This window comes from Embiotoca jacksoni, unplaced genomic scaffold, assembly GCF_022577435.1.
Source record: "Embiotoca jacksoni isolate LCO1_2020_lvr unplaced genomic scaffold, fEmbJac1.0.p SCAF_15, whole genome shotgun sequence".
Classification (NCBI taxonomy): Eukaryota; Metazoa; Chordata; class Actinopteri; family Embiotocidae; genus Embiotoca; species Embiotoca jacksoni.
In genome coordinates this window covers 14,229,050-14,246,408 of record NW_027185285.1, presented here as the reverse complement: position 1 = coordinate 14,246,408, position 17,359 = coordinate 14,229,050, and the positions used below count along the sequence as shown (strand labels likewise).

The window sequence follows — 17,359 nt, the reverse complement described above, 5'->3', positions numbered from 1 at the left end:
AAAGGGAACAGTGAGAGATTCAGTAGAGTCAGCAGGTAAACTGCTCAGCCATCTCTGGAAAAGCTGACACACCAGCAGCTGTCAGCACTAATTATCATACTAAACCTTGGAAATTTAGCATTTGAACTGGTTTTTACCACAAAGTACACACAATGAATACAGGAAACATCAAGCAGATTTTATAACTATCTTTATACACAGAATAAAAACACTTTTACAAACTGAAAACTGAAAACAGGTTTTTCCATTTTAGATGTCACCTTAATATTAAGTTACACACTTTATATTTCCAAAATGTTAACAATAAATAGTCCAAATAACAATTTACATTATATAACAAAAGCGCCATGAACACTGGAATTGCCATTTGTACAAACAAGTCCTTCAAAAGAAAAAAGAAAACTTGCCAGATTCAAAAACAAAACCTGTTGTTTACTCCTCAGTAAAAATCATGTCTTTCACAAATGAATAAACATCACGAGAGCTTTCACATTTTAATGTCAAAGCCACCAAGGTGCTTGAAGGAAACCAACATTTTAATAGCATTTGTGGAATGATGAGAAGAGCTCTCCTACAGGTTACACTCAGATTCAATTAAGATGCTAAAATAGTTCCAGCCCTTCTTGTCTTGTAATACCACCGAGCACCTCAAGGTGAGTTCGAGAATCAAAATCGCATCCAGTCTGCCCTCAGTCCGACATGAGAGGAACGGGGTGTCGCGTATGAATGGAGCAGTAAATGCGACGATGGCTCTTGGTAAAATAAAAGCAAAACAAGAGCTAACTTCACAATCATATTTGTGTTATAAAACAATAAAAGCCAACCACTGGCTAATGGCAGTGCAAAAATAAACAAAATTCAACAAACTGCTGAAACCGAGCTGGACTGAAGGCAGATCCGTTGAACGCTACGCTGACTCACCATCGCCTCCTAACGTACAACATGGTATTACAAGGTGGAACATAAATCTTACATATTGCACCTTTATCAACAGTACATCACAAGTGTGAAGATGCATGGATAAAGTAAGAGAAAATACTTCTGTATTTATTCACCTTTAAACATCCCAAAGCGTGAGCTGATGTTAAAGGAGGTTTAGAAGTCAATCGTGGGGATAATAGTGTTTTTTTGTTAGGATCCAGAGTTAAAGGGAAATTCATGTTTTGGAATATGACTAAAGAATGACCACAAGGCTAACAAAAAGATTAAATAAGTGGAGTCAACAATAACTTTAGTGTTTGATTTGATTACATTCTTCTGACTGCTCGCGCTTATGCAGTTCAACACTACGGTTGTAGTTTGTCAATGAAAGTAAGTAGATGGTTGAAAACAGCTCCTTTGTTTGAACCAATCAGGGCTGCAAGAGAGCAACGACAAATGAGCAATATTGTTATTTGTGACTGTGGTTGAAAAAGTCAGTCAAAGGGGTCCCACTTGTTATTACTAGGTTATTCAAAATGGGATCAAAGTTTGGGTAAAACCATTAAGGTCAAATAAAGAATCCGCGTCGTGGGAGAAAAAAAAGTATTTCTTTCACCTTGAAGGCCATTTCAACTGGGATTAACATCTCGACACATGTTCTGAAAATTTTATGCAACTGCCGGTGAACACTGAAATCCAATTTGATTTCGGCGCAAACTGCACCTGCAGAAAATCCCACGCGTGGAGGTACCTGCCGTGTGCAGTCAGCGAAACAAGCTGCCATTTTGTACGTGGCTGTGAGAAATGAAGAAACCTGAATCCAAAGAAGCGTGGCTAAAACACAACCAATAAAACCTGAACAGATGAGCGATGGAGAGCGACGGGGAAGCTGGTGCTTCTGCCTGTCCTACTGTGTGGTGCTCCACTTCTGCAACCGAACTATCGCGACACCATGCGCGTCACCACATTCAGCCTCTTTCTCACTGCCTTTACTTTCAAACCCTTGTTCCAGCGGCCGTTTGCCACCAGGTGAGATCTGAGCTGCACCTGTTGGCGGATTTACACATTTTGTGGGGGTCGATCTGAGAGCGTGGACGAGAGACACGAAGAGCAGGAAGAGACATAAATGATCAGTGAAAGTATTTTGTTCAGATATGGCATAGTAGTTTCCTGTACATGAGGTTGTATTTTGTAAACGCATTTGTTTATCTAAAGTGTTTACTTTTAAAGGGCATTTTAAAGAACAGTTCAGTGAAACCGACGCATTTCAAACTCGCTTTGAAGAATGGTCACAGTTCACCGTTATTATTGCACTTTTACAAACAGGGCAGGGATGGCTTTGACGGGGTTGGTCTTTCTCCGCGACTCGCGTCCTCCAGATGGCTGCGGCTCGGTGGAGCCACTTCCTGTCTTCCTCAGGGAGGAGGGATGGAGGGTTCGGTCACAGCCAGCTCCTGAGCCAGGTCATTGAAGCGAGCGATGTAGTCCACGCTGCTCTCGCTCATCATACAAGCAAGCTGAGAGTCCATCTGCAAGCACAACCAAAGAGCTCTCAACGTCACGGCAACGGCCGAAGCATCAGCAAAGACCGCTGAAAGGAAAATCGTCTTCTTCTTATCTAATCTTTTCTTTTTTGAAAGTCAAAGCAATAGTTTGGCATTATGAGGGAGTCACACACCACTCTTATCTGTCCATTAAATATAAGGCTACACATCCAACGGCTACTTAGTTTAGCACACATACAGAGGAAACAGCTGCCTGGCTCCGTCCATCGCAGCTAGGTCTGCAAACGCTTTGTGAAATGACTACGAAGGTTTCTGCAGTTTAGTTTTTAAACAAAATATAACATGTTAATCGCTGAGCTTTAGAGGTGAGTGTGTTTAACTTCACCAGGCCAACTGTTCCCTCCTATTTCCAGTCTTTGTGCAAAGCGAACCAGGTGACGCCTCATATTTACTGTACGGACTTCAAACTCTCAATTTTCAGCATGACAATATAAATATACAAAATTAAATTTAAAAAAAGAAGTACAATTACACATTTACAGATGACACGGCAACAGAGGAATTGACTTACCTCTGCCACGTCCGGAAGGCCACGGGATTGAAAGGAATCATGGGAATTGCAGTCCAGGAGGCTTGGACCAAGGAGAGCCGTGCCGCTGGAGGGGCCAGCAGGGGTCAGGGTGGTGCGCCTGCCCTTATCAGGAGACACCATGCTGGCTGGAAGGGACACAGTGAGGAGGGACAGCACACGTGAGGAATGGAAACATGGCTGTCTTTATGACCCATCGCGGTTCAAGCATCGAGTAGAATTAAGCAAGAGCCGCAATTAATAATGAACAAATGACAAAAAGAAAAAAAGATCTGCGATTTGTTTTGTTTATGAGACCGAAAGACGTACAAAGGAGGCATCCTAGAGTGGAGTCCGAGGAGTCGCTGGGGTACCACTGGGGGTCGTGGCTGGGCGATGGGATCCAGCCTCTGGACGGGCTGACGGAGGGAGATGCGGTCAACAGTTTGGAACCGTCACTGTTGCCCAGCTTGGCCGGAGAGAGAGCGACCTCCTCACCTGCTGCACAACAAGCAAACAGAAATGAGCAGGCAAACCAAAATGTCCAGGATACCTCACATGTTGTTTTGGCTGCATGTCAAGATTTGTTCTTTTCCCCAGAATACTTTCAAACTTGTCATGAAACCACAAAACCAAACTCAGTCGTTGGAGTTTGGGCAACTTTTCGTACCCGTTCTCACTTTTCATTGTCAAAAAAAAAAAAAAAAGATTTTTTTTTTTTTGACAATGAAAAGAATTTTTTTTTTTTTTTTAACTGTGCCTCATTTACATGACTCCACTGTACCACTCACACCCTTCACAAGTCTCCTTTGAGCAGCTTGACAGAAATAGATCTACTGCACGTTTAAAATGTCCACACGTAGGCCTGCAACACACACGTACCATAGTGGGTAGAGTTGATGGCGAGCTCGATGATGGAGTCACTGATGTGTGTCTGAGTTTCTCCGGGGGCGAGAGCCTCCTCTGGGGGGCCGGGGAGAGAGATGTCGAGGAGCGAGGCGACGCTGGGTGGAGAGAGGAGAGAGTCTCCACCACCAGACGCTCCAGGAGACGGTGGAGGAAGACCGTTCTGAGGGAAGAACAACTTCATTCAGCACGACACAAACGGCTTCACTGATCCCACAACAGGGAAGTTGTTTGGAGCAGCTGCCACATAAATAGTACGACATACAAAAGGACTGCGAACACACCCGAGAGCTGTTTATAGGATAAACAAGTCAAGTATTCCAAACCATGAATAACATCTATAATGAGATATAAAGAGGTGTCATTGCTACAGTGACACGACTATTAGGTTATATTTCTTGGGATATTAATTTCTACATAAACGTTACTTTGCTAGTTTTTCTACCAGAGAAATTCACAAGAATGAAGAATAACTTGCATATTTTTCCTAAAATAATTCTGTTTTAGCTATTTTTAGCTTATTTCCTATATCTCGTACGCATTTGTAAATTTGTTCATATAGTGTGCACCTATTTGTCTTTTCTGTGCTGCTGTGACGAGTAAATTTCCCCACTGTGGGATTAATAAAGTCAAATCTAATCTAAATCTTATCGAATAAAAGTTAAATAACTAGAGTATGACTTTACTCTGACTGGACTGTGTGTAAAGGCAGTGCTCGCCGTCTAAGTAGGTATGTCCAATAGTAACAGAGAAAGTGAGGAGTTCTAAAACCAAAGAGGGTGATATGTGTTGAAGCAAAGTTCCCAGTGTGTGTGTGTGTGTGTGTGTGTGTGTGTGTGTGTGTGTGTGTGTGTGTGTGTGTGTGTGTGTGTGTGTGCGTGCGTGCGCGTGCGTGTCCTGACCTCTGGGACATTTTGCTGGAGGTGCTGGGAGTCTGGTTGAGCATCAGCGATGGGTGCGGTGGCGAGCAGAGTGCCGTTATCGACAGCGGGAGGATCGAGCTCTCGACAGGGACTCCCGGGGATGATGCCTGCAGACTTGGCTGCCAGGTCGATGGCACCTGAAAGAGTACTAACAGATTAGGAACACGAGGGATTTCTCACATCTGCACACGCATGCCGGCAAGTAATAATAGTAACCGAGTCGTGTGTAAAAATCAATGAAGCTCAACAACAGTGTGAAAACAGGGTCAGAAGGAAATAAACACGTTTTTTTTTTCCTCCGGGAGTCGAGCTTGGAGATATTCTCTCTCTGCTTTTATTCGCTGCACATTAAAGTACTTTTTCAAAACCTACTGATCATGTAAGAGTGAAGAAGCCAATCATTTTCATTGATTTTGGATTAAAAAAAATTCAGAGGTCTTCTACAAATTTGTTTTTTAAAAAGTTTGACTTGAATTAGAAGCAAAAATATCTTTTAGGAATCTTGTTGGTGGTTTGTAAGAAGCTCTGAATATGATTTTGTAATGTATGTAGGTGGTTACATATAATTTGACAGGTCAAAAATGGGGAACTGTTTTTTTTAAGTGGTTTTAGTTTTCTGTTTGTTGTTGAGCCCATTTAATAAAGGAGACACATCTTTGAAATATCTGTTTTAAACCCAACGATAGAAGAATTTCAAAATATGATGGAAAAAAACTACAAAAAACATGCTTTTAGTTTCCAATAACGAGGATAATAAAGTACTGAAACGGAACAGTAGGATGTGTTAGATAGTAGAAGCAGTCCCTACTGGAGAGCTGGCTGGCCACTGCAGAGCTGGACGCTGCAGTTTTGGAGAGGAGAGGGCGGGAGGAAGGAGCCAGTCGAGGGTGGATTGGCCGGAAAGATCCAGTTCCTGTTGGAAGACACAGGAAGTGAGAGAGTGAGCGATTAGCAGAGTTCTTGTTGACAAACGGGCATCTTGGAAATCTTTTTTCAACGCTAAATACCTAAACAAGCCTTTTCAAGGGGCGACTTTCAACAACCAGTACAGTATGCACGAAACAGTTTCAGCCTCAGTGGACAATGTATTGTACTGCAGGATGCTGATGTCTGAGGAGTACCTGTGGCAGAGGAGTTGGAGAGGATGGAGAAGGAGCAGACATGTTGAGGAGTGTCTCCTGTAGTTCGGGGTAGCAGTGTTCGCTGTGAACAAGACGGAGGCAACTTAACTGAATGCGAAACAATCTTGTGGACCGTCATCGCCAGAGACTCGTGTCACATCTGTACAAAGACGCTGTTAACAACCTTCTGTTCCTCTCCTACCTGAACTACGAGCGGTTTCCGTAGTTGCCTGTTGCGAGGTTTCCTCTGTCTGGAGAGGAAAAGATCTGACTGCATCTGTGAAGGGGAAAAACAAACAAACACATTTTTAACATTTGTCCACACTTGCGTGGAGCACGTATTCATTTCTTCGCGTCGCTGCGTCTTACGCTGATCGAGTCGAGCTGCTGTCTGAAGGCGAGCTCGGCTTCCTTGTTGGGGGAGAACATTCGGTTGTGCCGCGAGCTGTTGGGGGGCAGCGTGGTGGGCACGGCGAACACACTGCCTTCGGGGTCGCTGCCCGCAGTCGACCCCAGCAGGGAGCGGGGGAGGCTACGCCCACCTGAAGAGGGGAGAACTGGTGAGGTGCCATTTGAGGAGGGAACGTATTTGAACTGAACCCAATTCATTGTACAGCTATGGAACGACATCTGGGAGAACATAACGCGCAGAGTAAACACTCTAACACGAACCTGTGAAGCAGGAAGGATTTGCACTGCATGAACACGTCAAACAAATAAACAACTACACTGCCATTAGTGACAAATACGTCTTACCAGCAAAATTGCCCCCATAGTGGTAAAAATCATTAAATTACGGGGGTCAAAAATCAAGACGTTATAGTCATAGTACACTAACCCGTCTTTAACAACGGGAAGAGTTCAACTGTTCCAATTTTTCTCACAGTCTGTTCACGGAGACAGCTAAGCTTTAAGTAATGCACATTTAGTTCCTGCAGCAGCTGCTTTAGGATACGCAAGAGAGCCACACGTACCTGCAGGTGCAGCGTTTGGGAGGTGTAACCTGGCCACTCGGACCGACGCCTGCTGTCGGCCACAGTTGGGGCTGCGAGCGGCTGCGACGGGGCCTTTTCCTGGAGAAGTGAGAGCCTGGTTGAGCTCCTCCTGATTCTTGAGTGGCGATGTGGCCGTGGAGCAAAGCTCTGGTGCCTGAAGGAGAAGACACACGACACCGTCAACTTTACATGTACAGTTGTAAAAGGCACTTTTGCTCCACAAATAAGAAGCACATGGCGAATTCCCAGAGTTAAAAATCAGCTGGTTCTGTACCAACCTAACATTTATCTGTCTGTGGAGGATTTCATGTCCACTAAACGATGGCATTTTGTGAATGTAAACGCTTCATACTGCTCTTCCACTGTGACCCAGATTAAGGACACTTTAAAAAAAAATTCTAATTTAAGGTGCATTCATGCCTCTGGGATGTATGAATTGAACAAGCAACAGCACCGGGAGAAGTAGACGCGAATCCTTACCAAAGGTTTAGGGTTGACTTCGGTGGCGACCAGCTTCATCAGGCAGCGCAAAACTCGGTTAGTCCTGTTGGGTTTCGGCAGCACCAAGGTTTGTCCATTTTCTTGGTTGCCGGGAGGAACCACGACTGGTTGCCACTCGTACTCCAGCTGGAGCTTTCCCGGCTTCCCGAACATCAGGTAGAGCTCAGCCAGGGTGACGTTCTCCGCGTCACGCGCACTCCAGCCGTCTTCTCTGATATGGTCAACAGTTCGTTCTTTGGCAGCCGCCGCGGAGCCCTGAGAGACGCCCTCCTCTGAGCCCGTCGCTGGAGGTTTGGCTGGAAGCGTCTGGTTGGCCTCCGGGTAAGAGGTGCTGGCGGTCTGCTCCTCTTTGCACGGCTCCGCCGAGCTCTCCGCAACGCTGCACAACTTCTCCGTGCTTTTGGTCACTGCTGATCCACTGCTGCTTTCCGTGCCGATGCAGGTCCTTACTGCCTCAGAAGATCCAATTCCATTTCCCTCTTCTCTGAGGACCGCAGTCTGCTGAGAGGAAACAGAAAGAGGCGGAGGCCTCTTCTCCTCTACCTTTGCAGAATTGTCTGGCGATGTTTCAAGGCTAGGAGGTTCAGTCCGCCGAGCATCTCCTAACATAGTTGTTGAAGCACCAGCCACAGCACCAGGTCCAGCACCAGCCCAAACACCACCTGCAGCACCGCCTCCACCAGCAGCTCCCATTCCACCCCCAGCGCCAGCGCCAGCCCCAGCACCAGCACCAGCCCCAGCCCCAGCACTAGCACCAGCCCCAGCACCTGCTCCCACTCCAGCACCTGCTCCTGCTCCAGCACCAGCGGCACTTCCTCGTCCAGATTTGCTGCCAATGCGAAGTGCCGCAGCCGTGTGGATGCCCAAGATCTGAGCAGCCGGTAATTCCTTCGTATTGGGCCGGTTCTTGCCGCTCTCTAGCCAGTGTACAGTGCAGCAGGCCTTGGAGTGAACCACACGTGCCACGCCAGGCAGCGTGGTCAAAGTGCTGCTCTCGGCTGGGAACAGTAAGAGCTCCTCCTGCTGGGTTTTGCTGGGAGAGGCTGTGCTGGACTGGCTGCCCTCTAGAGCCTCCCTCTCAATGAGACTCTTCAGCTGAAGCATCAGCGTTAAAGAAGGAAACATAGCCAACAGAAACAGGCACATCCCCCCTCAAAAAGCAAGTGAAGTTCAGTTGTAACTGTTCTAATTCAAAGATGAAAAAAGTCTGCACAGTGGAACATATTGTCGTGTTTCATCAGCAGCAGTTTTGAATATTCATATTGAGGCAAGAAAACATCCACTGTTACATGCCAACCGAGCAAACCGTGTCTTAAAGGATACAATCCGCTGGTCGTGATACGCCCACTTCTGTTTCAGATACTCAATGAGGCTGGAGACTTTCCTGTGGAGCTCTACCACCATCCTGCGAAGGAAAAGATACAAAAAAAAAAAAAGGCTTGCTGGTTGATGTTGATTCATACTTCTGGCGTAAACAGTGACTTCAGTTTCTTCATTTACCGAATGAATTATTCTGAACAGGGTTTTGAGAACTATTGATTTTACATGTTCTAACCCTCTTACTACCGAGCACATGTACGTATCCTTAATATTACAGCGGAGCATTTTCAAAAGAAAACATTGGAACTGTTTTTTCTTCAATATAGTCTTGTGGTGCTACGCTTGCAAACAAACCCCATTTTCAAAACTTGCCAGTTTTGATGATGGTTTAAGGCAGAAAACCTAAAAAAAAAAAAAAAAGAAAAAAAAAAAAAAAAAAAAAAAAAAAAAAAGGGGTTTCATTTGCTCAGAGGAGTTGCATTAGTGAGCTGTGCTTCTGGAAAATGTATCTAGAAAGCAGTGGGAAGTATAGATATTTGGCAAACCTTAATGTCACATAATACAAAGTATCTAACTCAAATAAGCATTATGTAGATTCCAACAAGGAGTTTTGAAAATAGCTCCTGAGCAGTGTAATGATGCGTTACGACTTGAAAGTGAACAAAATGTCCACAGATGTCAGACAGTGATGTCACTCCGATTCACAAAACTGGTATGTTTAGTTTTAGTTTAGTTCATGTTAATGTCTGACCTGAGGCGAGGGTTGTGGGCTAGACTCTGAACTCGAACCCAGGAGTGGTTACTGCGCGGCTGCAGCTCCACGGCCACCTTCAGGGGGAGACGCACCGGCTTCTGGTCCTCTTCGTCGCTCACACCTGCAGAGACATGAAGAAATGCCACCGAGGCTCTCTTTAGACATGGGGCCGGAGATTCTTTAAGATACGACCGATCGGAGAGATTTTGTGACAATATAGAGTGAAAGAAATACGGCAACTACAAAACAAATGGAATCTGATGGGTGTGTGTGTGTGTGTGTGTGTGGGGGGGGGGGGGGGGGGGGGCGCGGGGGGGCGCACAAAAGCTCGACATAAACGGTACAATGCAGCCGACTATTAAGTTTAAAAGATACTCTCTGTTGGGCTTAATGAAGTAGCACACAATAAAAAAGACAGTCATCAAATGTAGTGGAAGTGGAGAGGAGATGATGTAGATGATGAGATAGCAGCTGCATGAGGTGGGATTCTTATTTTCTATCCTTGAATGAAGCAAATGTTTCCACTAACTGTGGCGAGTGCATGTTATTGAACGGCTGGTCAGATCAGTCATCTCCTCTATCTTCCTCCTGCTCCCTCCTCCTCACTTTGCTCCCGGAGTTACCATGGAAACGTCACTAGCCCACATGTTAGCCATTGTTTTTGCCAAAGCCCCGCGCCCACAAACCCTGCGTCCCACCACGGATGCGGTTTGCATTTTCAGCACTGATGTTCGTTGACTCGTGCAAGCGTTGCGTTGTGAGCACAGCTATGCGTGTCGGGCCTCCGCGTGCAGGTGCTCACCGTCTGGGTCGCAAAGTTTCTTCAGTGCGCGGCACATGGGTGCTTTGATTCGCAGGTTCCTCCCTTTGGAGCGCACCGTCGTGGCCCTGGTCAGACACACAGAGGGGCAGTGGAGAGCTTCAGAGGTTTGAAACACAACAACTTTTCTGGATCGTAATACACCCATCAGCGGAGCCTCATAATCACTCCGCCTTTTTCACGGAGGAAAGAAGCCTAATAATTCACGAGGACACAGACTTGTGCAGAACAAGCTGAACAGTAAATATTTCGGCATGCAGCAGTAACGTAGTAGGTAATAACAGACCACGGAATATTGTAGCAGACCATATCATACATCGTCCTTAGACCCATTACAATTACTATAATCACCTGATTGCAATAATTTGAGCTGATCACAACTCTTTTGTGTAATAGTTAGAATCACTTCCAACATCTGTATTTAAACAGCTGGATGAAACTGACAGAAATTTCTGATTTCCATCAGTATTTCCACCTCATTTGACATCCGCTTCTTCTGCTGTGGCTCAATGACACATAAGTGTGGAATTAGTGTCACCATAATACATAGTTTACCTTGATCATTGGCAGTAAGTTCTTTGTATATTTCAGTGATAGCCTACGAATGTTTGTCAATAGGTATTTATGTCAAACCTGCCTGTGCAATTTTTGCTTACAAAGCCTAAAGGCCAGGCAGAAAATGTACTCATGTATTCTGAAAATCAATGCAATAAATGGCTATTCTTTACTTGTGTATTATCCAACTATGATGAGGCTTATACTGAACAGAAAAAGACAAGTAAATTGCAGTAATTTGATATAAAATTCCATGTTTGAGGGAGGTCTTGTCATCCTGACTCCAGGTTGGTTTAGTCTCTCGTACTGAGGAATGAGTTTGAGTCTGTGTTTTTGCAGGTGTGACATAGTGCATGAAATCAATACATTACAATCCTAGATGTGTTTTTTGTTACTTAAAGACAACGGTGGGGCTGGGTTGTCTTACTTTTGCTATCAACTTACCCTTGCTGGATTAGTTCGTTCAGCTTTGCCACGTTCTTATCATCCATTACTGTCAAAGACAAAACATAAACCAGATCTGTTTATGACATCGTCCCTCAGGGGCAACAGTCTCCCACTACTGGGATCATCGTGAAGTGCTTAATCACGTCTCCAGTGTCCCAAACTAACAGCGGCAAAACACTCGCATGCAAACAACTTTAAAAAGACGTGCACTCAAACACGTCACTTACATCCTCCAACTTTTTTGCGGAGCTCGGCGTAGCAGATAAGACCATACAGCTCTTGAGAAGATTTCTTCAACACTCTGGAGTACACTGAGAAGGAGAGGAAGCACAGGTCACAACACTGCTGTCGCCAGGCACTCAGGAGGGCCGTGTATGCTACATAAAGATAACATGACAGCAACACTGGGAGCTCAAGCTTATCTGGTGAACTTCTATAACATATTTGGGAGAGAGTCTCCCTGCCGAATTAAATGAACACATAAATGTCAGTGTTGGATTTGTCGTAAAGACTGGTCCTGGGCAGTACAGTAGACTTGCTTGATTATCACTGTCTTAATTCCTGCAGGTTGTTTTATTTCTCTTCAACAGAGAGTCTTGTAAGAGGCACCATTAAAACGGCTCCACTTAATCCGATAGCTTTGAATTAAACAACTAGGCTATCTTTGGGCGACAAAGATAAAGGGCAGCTCACCATTAGCAAAGTCGATGTGTTTGGAGATCTTGTGCCAGGTGCGGTAGTAGAAGTGGCGGACCTGCTCCTTGTTCTTCACCATGTTGGCTGGCTTGCCTCTCTTCTTGTACTTCATTGCAATGTTGTTCTGGATAGCCTCAAAGTCCTTCCCATGCTGGAGGAAAGAGCAGCAGAGGTGAGTATAAAATGTCAAAGGAGAGACACGTGGAAACATTTTGAACTTTGTTTAAGTTGGTTGAACTCTTTACCTCGTAGAGCCCCTCAAAAAAGCTGTTTTTATCCTCTGCGCTCCAAGATTCCCACTGACGACGGGCTCTCTTCTGGTTCCCGGCTTGCTCCTCCTTCTCAGCAGACCCCTGGCCCTTGGAGGCCTTGGACACTCCCCCTGTGGAACCGGCCACAGGCCCCGACTGTCCCACTGCCCCCTGGGAAGAGGAGCCATTCTCTGCCCCTGTGCGAGCCCACAAATTTATCAGTCAGATGAAAGGCTTCAATTATATAACAGCGTGAAAGTGCAACGGCTGAGGCAGATATTTTGGTTGACCACCTTTGCAGTTTTGTATAGTATGAAAAAATAAAATAAAAATACAACTGTTGTTCTGAGGTGCGCGTGTGGTTTGGAAGATGTTTAAATACATGCACACAAAGCCACCCACGGCCATTACAGCACACAACCTGCAGAGCTTCCCCCCTCTGTGGTTCAGCTCTGGCGAGGAGGCAAGAAAAGCAATGAGTCCCTACGGTCAGGTCCACCGTACACACATCCAAAACCAACTCATGGTGGGCTTCACTGGCCAACTTCATCCCAGCACAGAGCACAATGCCAGGCATTAACACAAACACCCAGGCCGTTGCTGTTGCAGCACGCAGCTATGTTAAGCAACCTGTATTTTAGGTGTAAAAGGGTGTTCATTTACAAATGCAGTGTGGCTTGTAAGCACCAACCTAGATGTGTCTCTTCAAAATAGATGCACACAAATATAGCATCACATCAAAATAAGCAGGGCTTTCTTGGTCAACTGGTCAGAACTCGGGAAATCTAAAAATATCTTGTGAAACAATCTGTCGCTTCCTTTTTTCCAACAACAGCAGAAAATCACCAGTTACAGCTGTCAGAGCACACTAACTCATTAACATATTTACCCCTGTCTGATAAAAGGCCGATTCACTTCTAAAGCCATTTTCAAAGAAAGAAAAACTGACAACATTGCAATCACAGAGCAGAAATAACACACTGAAACGCATCAGGAATAATTTTCTCTGAAACTGCGTATAATAAAACCTTCTTCAGGGAGGAAGACACAGTTAAAAGCCTACAGATTATTAATGCTCCTGCACCACCTCTCTTTGCCTCTTGTGAGACTGGTGGTATGGAAACCCAGAAGGTGATGCCTCATTTCCATGGATCCATGGACACAAGCCAGCTCTCATATAGCAATAGGGATGATTATTTGTGATTAGTAAACCACAAGGCAATCCCTCAGTGTGTTTAAAAGTCTGTACAGCCTGAGAGCCTCAAGTCATCTCTAGCCATATTTAATATTACCATGTCGATTCGTCAATGACGGCTCCTGACAATGCTCACACTATGTTACCCTCAGCCAAATTATTCACAAATGCTATCGGAACAAATAATGTACATTCTGGAAAATAAATTCCAACCTGCATCTACGGTTTTCTGACTTCAGGTTGTTGGTTTTTTTTATTATTATTATTGTTGATTGTTGTGTTTGTGAATAAAAGTAAAATGACAGAATTACAGTTTTGGCACGTTTTATAAATTGTGAAACACAAACTGTTAAAAGCTTGGATCAGTGGATCAAAGAAAAAATTTTCTGAAAACAGTCGAGATTTTGTTCTTCTATTCCCTTGAAAAAGCAGCTGTTTATTAGTTGCCTCCCTGTTCTCTCCTCGTGTCCATGCAGAAGTACTGATGTGTTCATCCTGTGATTTATTTTTCCTACACTGACTTGATAACTTGTTTCTTATTGTGGTAAGTTTCCAAGAAACTAGTACTGACTACAGTCCAGTGACATCCTAATTGAAATTTAAGTTCTGGCCTTTTCCCACAGAAGAAGTGCCTCGCAGGATGGTGTTGCAACTTGTGTTGGAACAGCCTGAATTGCACCCAGAGTACAAGCCGGAGGCGCAGAGAGGACACGAAGCACCAAACGGCGTCAGGTTTGCACATCACCGATAAAACAAATTGTAAACACTGTTAAAACTGAGAGCAGAACCGCTGCTAATTCCAGACTCTTCCCTGAGCTGGTCAGTACCTTTCGATTTTGCCCCGCCATGTCCATTGATGGTGGAGCCGATTGAATCCTTCCGTATCCGTTTGCTCGGAGGTCGAACGCTGGATCGGAGAAAATGATGCTGGTCGTGACACGGAGGGGCGGGATCCGACGAGGTATGGGGCTGCTGGGCCGAGCCTGGCCCGGTTCGGTTCGGTGGAGAGGCGGGGAGGACCGGGGCTGAACCGGGGCTCAGACCGGTGCCTGATGGATTAAGAATTTCTACTCCGTCGTCTCCCTTTGTACTGCGCTCCTCGCTCGCCTGCTCTCCGCTCTCCTCCTCGTCGCAACCTTCGGGCTTTCTGGACGGATTCCTCCTCCCATCGACACCGATCCCCTCTCTGGAGCCCGGTGTCATGCTGCCAGAACACATTTAGACAAAATCTGTCACATTAGGAACAAAGTGGTGCGCGAAATTAACTTCTAAAGACGACGTTCACTGTCTCTCAACATGGCCGCCGCTGTTTGTTTCAAATCCCCTCTCCAGTCCCGTCAAAACAACACCAAATATATGCATTTAACGTATTGAAATAAATTATATTTAACAAATTAAGCAGTTCAGTAACTAGCGACAACGTTTTACTAAGTGTCTTTCGGCTCTAATTGGCGACATTATCCGTAGAATTTAAACTAAATTCAAATGCGAGCGCTTTTCAGTTTAGCGCCCTGCAGAAACGACAACGAAACCCCCTCGCTGCATTCGACCTCTAAATAAAGTGTTTATTTGAACTATAATTTTACCCATTTTCGTGCTCTTCGGTAGTACACGGTGTCTTCTTTCTCTTCACCATGGGTCCGACCGGTTAGATTGGCAATTACTGATCAAATTGAGCATAATAAAGCCGAGACCGAGCTCTCCGCTTTCTGCCCTCTCCTTGCTCCTGCTCCGACTGAGCTGAACTCTCTGCGCAGTTCAACTGTTTTCTATCAGCAACATTACTCAACGCTTCTTTGCAAAAAAATAAAAAATAAACACCACTTTAAACCCCCCCCCCCCCCAAAAAAAAAAAAAAAAAAAATGACAGACATTAAATATTTCCTACACGCGATCGAGAAGAATCAACCGGAGCTTGCGTCATCCGAGCTCATTTGAAGTGATACGAACAGATAGTTTTATTAACCTGTGAGCAAGTGGACTTCGCTTGACACTACGTCACCATTGCCTGCAGAAAGTAATGTCTACAAAAGAAATAATTTCCCATTATTATACACTTGTGAGGCTTTTTGACAATACTTTATTTGCCAAGACTACTATCGCCTCGTGTGTAAAACTCGGTGCATCAGAATCAGCACCGGGATTTATGTGAAGACATCAAGACAATGGACAACACCTTTGTAAAACAGTGTTGGTAAATGTTAACACCACAGAACTGGTGTTGTGTGTGTGTGTGTGTGTGTGTGTGTGTGTGCTCCACTGGTTCCCACTCATTTGTTTCTTTCTGAATAATCAGGAGGAGGACAGTTGCACAAGGGATGACAGCAAAACAAAGATAAACAAAGAAAGCTTAATTAGACACGAGTGGTTTACTGAGTCTGAACATTACAAGGATTGCCCACTTTCTACAGTCAGCGTTTAAATACTTTATTTGTGCCATTTAACAACCAATTCAATCAAATTCTCAAGCAAATCAGATATAAAATATAACCACTGTAACTAGTTTTGAACGCCCTGGTCAAACTATTAGTTGAACTGTTTAATATTAACTTGATCTCTTGGGTATCATTCAAATAATCGTAACATTAATAAATAGATGTGACTATAACTTAACCTATTCAGTGTCAAAATATTGTTTTAGAGTTACTTCAGGTAAATTAAAATTCTTCCAGCAGCTGACTTTGATCCAAAGTTATTCAGTTACATGACTCATTCACCTGCAATGCTGCAGTCCGGCAGCCCTCACATTCAAATGGGCTAACCAAGCGTCTGCTATTATGATAGACGATTGAAGTTACTTTAGATGCATCGTTTCTTTAATAGTTTAAGTTCTTTACAAACAGTTTTTTGTTACGTTGTTGTAGTCATGTAGATAACAACCCCTCAATGCATAACGTGGTTCCGAGCATGGCTGCTGCTGTTGGCTAGCTAACGGTAAGGCTATGACCGTTATACAAAGCTATACCGTAACCAAAAACTGTTTGTAACGTTATAGTTGTTTTATGCGGAGCCTCAAATGGCTGGTCAGGTAGATAAGTCAGCTAGATTTTCGGAATTACCTGAAGTGGAAACTTGTTGGTAGTATTCCCAATCGAGACACGGGCTAGCATTGCTCGTTGACGGCTTGTTGCCGCTGACAGTTCCTGCGGCTCAGTTGTCACGCATTTAGCCACGCCCACTACAACTCAAAAACAAAGCCTGTGATTGGCCACAAATACACGAGGACGGCAGTTACAATTTGATTGACAGAAGGCTGAGCCTGTTGTTAGAGGAAAGAGGTGCCACGAAGAACCAATTGCCATTCTCTTCCTGTCATGCTCTGTACGTTTTCCGATACGTACTTAAAAAAAATTGAGAGTCAGTTTGACTCTTCTATAACCTAAATTTTTCGTTTGGTAATTAGACGTTGTTTCCGCAAGATTATATCACCGCGACGAAGGTTACGAGCGCTATGAAAATAAGTTCCGCCCAGGAAATGATTGACATTTTGAAGATCAAATCAATATGTGCGATTTTGAGGATGCACTTGAATTATACACAAGCGTATGGCGAAAACACCGGCCTTTACGGCATGGGACAAATCACGAACGATAATCACAGTTGCAACAGGCAGAAACACACAAAATACAGCAGAAAAAGGTTTTGATTCAGCAGCATATGTTTTTTTATTTGTATTTTAGTTGTCGTTACAGACTCACCCACGTGCCTTTGTCCGTGCAAAGCACCCTAGTAACAAATACAAGCGCCATCTATGACGATAAACTCACCTACAGGTACTTTTCGACAGACTAGAAGGGCGGAGTTTTAGGTTTTCATATAATATTATATATAAATATAAATAGTATTACCTAGATTTAACAGTTACGCTATTCAGGTGTAAC

General features: G+C 44.5%; 1 protein-coding gene across 3 annotated transcripts; it reads right to left on the bottom strand.

Moving 5' to 3' along the window:
• Positions 1-173: 173 nt before the first annotated feature.
• Positions 174-16,638, bottom strand: cramp1 (cramped chromatin regulator homolog 1). Of its 3 annotated transcripts, none has more exons than XM_069149801.1 (20): positions 16,538-16,638; positions 14,306-14,682; positions 12,278-12,480; positions 12,030-12,183; positions 11,564-11,647; positions 11,334-11,382; positions 10,317-10,402; positions 9,512-9,635; positions 8,764-8,845; positions 7,420-8,535; positions 6,919-7,093; positions 6,314-6,486; positions 6,147-6,221; positions 5,945-6,026; positions 5,632-5,736; positions 4,803-4,960; positions 3,877-4,063; positions 3,325-3,495; positions 2,998-3,143; positions 174-2,450 (listed from the first exon to the last, which is right to left on the bottom strand). In XM_069149801.1, exons 2-20 carry the CDS (start codon positions 14,679-14,681, stop codon positions 2,337-2,339), a joined length of 3,660 nt encoding a protein of 1,219 aa, XP_069005902.1. In that variant the 5' UTR covers position 14,682; positions 16,538-16,638; the 3' UTR covers positions 174-2,336. The 3 variants fall into 3 exon arrangements, with proteins under 3 accessions (XP_069005902.1, XP_069005900.1, XP_069005901.1); XM_069149799.1 differs by lacking the exon at positions 16,538-16,638 and adding an exon at positions 15,065-15,288; XM_069149800.1 differs by lacking the exon at positions 16,538-16,638 and adding an exon at positions 15,065-15,288 and having other exon boundaries at positions 3,325-3,492.
• Positions 16,639-17,359: the final 721 nt, after the last annotated feature.

What these genes read in the sequence shown, in the direction of transcription:
- cramp1 (XM_069149799.1), bottom strand. Translation starts at nt 15,114, where the DNA reads ATGGTGAAGAGAAAGAAGACACCGTGTACTACCGAAGAGCACGAAAAT. An exon ending in GAAACTTTGCGACCCAGACG is followed by an intron (nt 9,636 to 10,316) that starts GTGAGCACCTGC and finishes ATGTCTCTGCAG; the next exon opens with GTGTGAGCGACGAAGAGGAC. An exon ending in GCCCACAACCCTCGCCTCAG is followed by an intron (nt 8,846 to 9,511) that starts GTCAGACATTAA and finishes TTTCCTTCGCAG; the next exon opens with GATGGTGGTAGAGCTCCACA.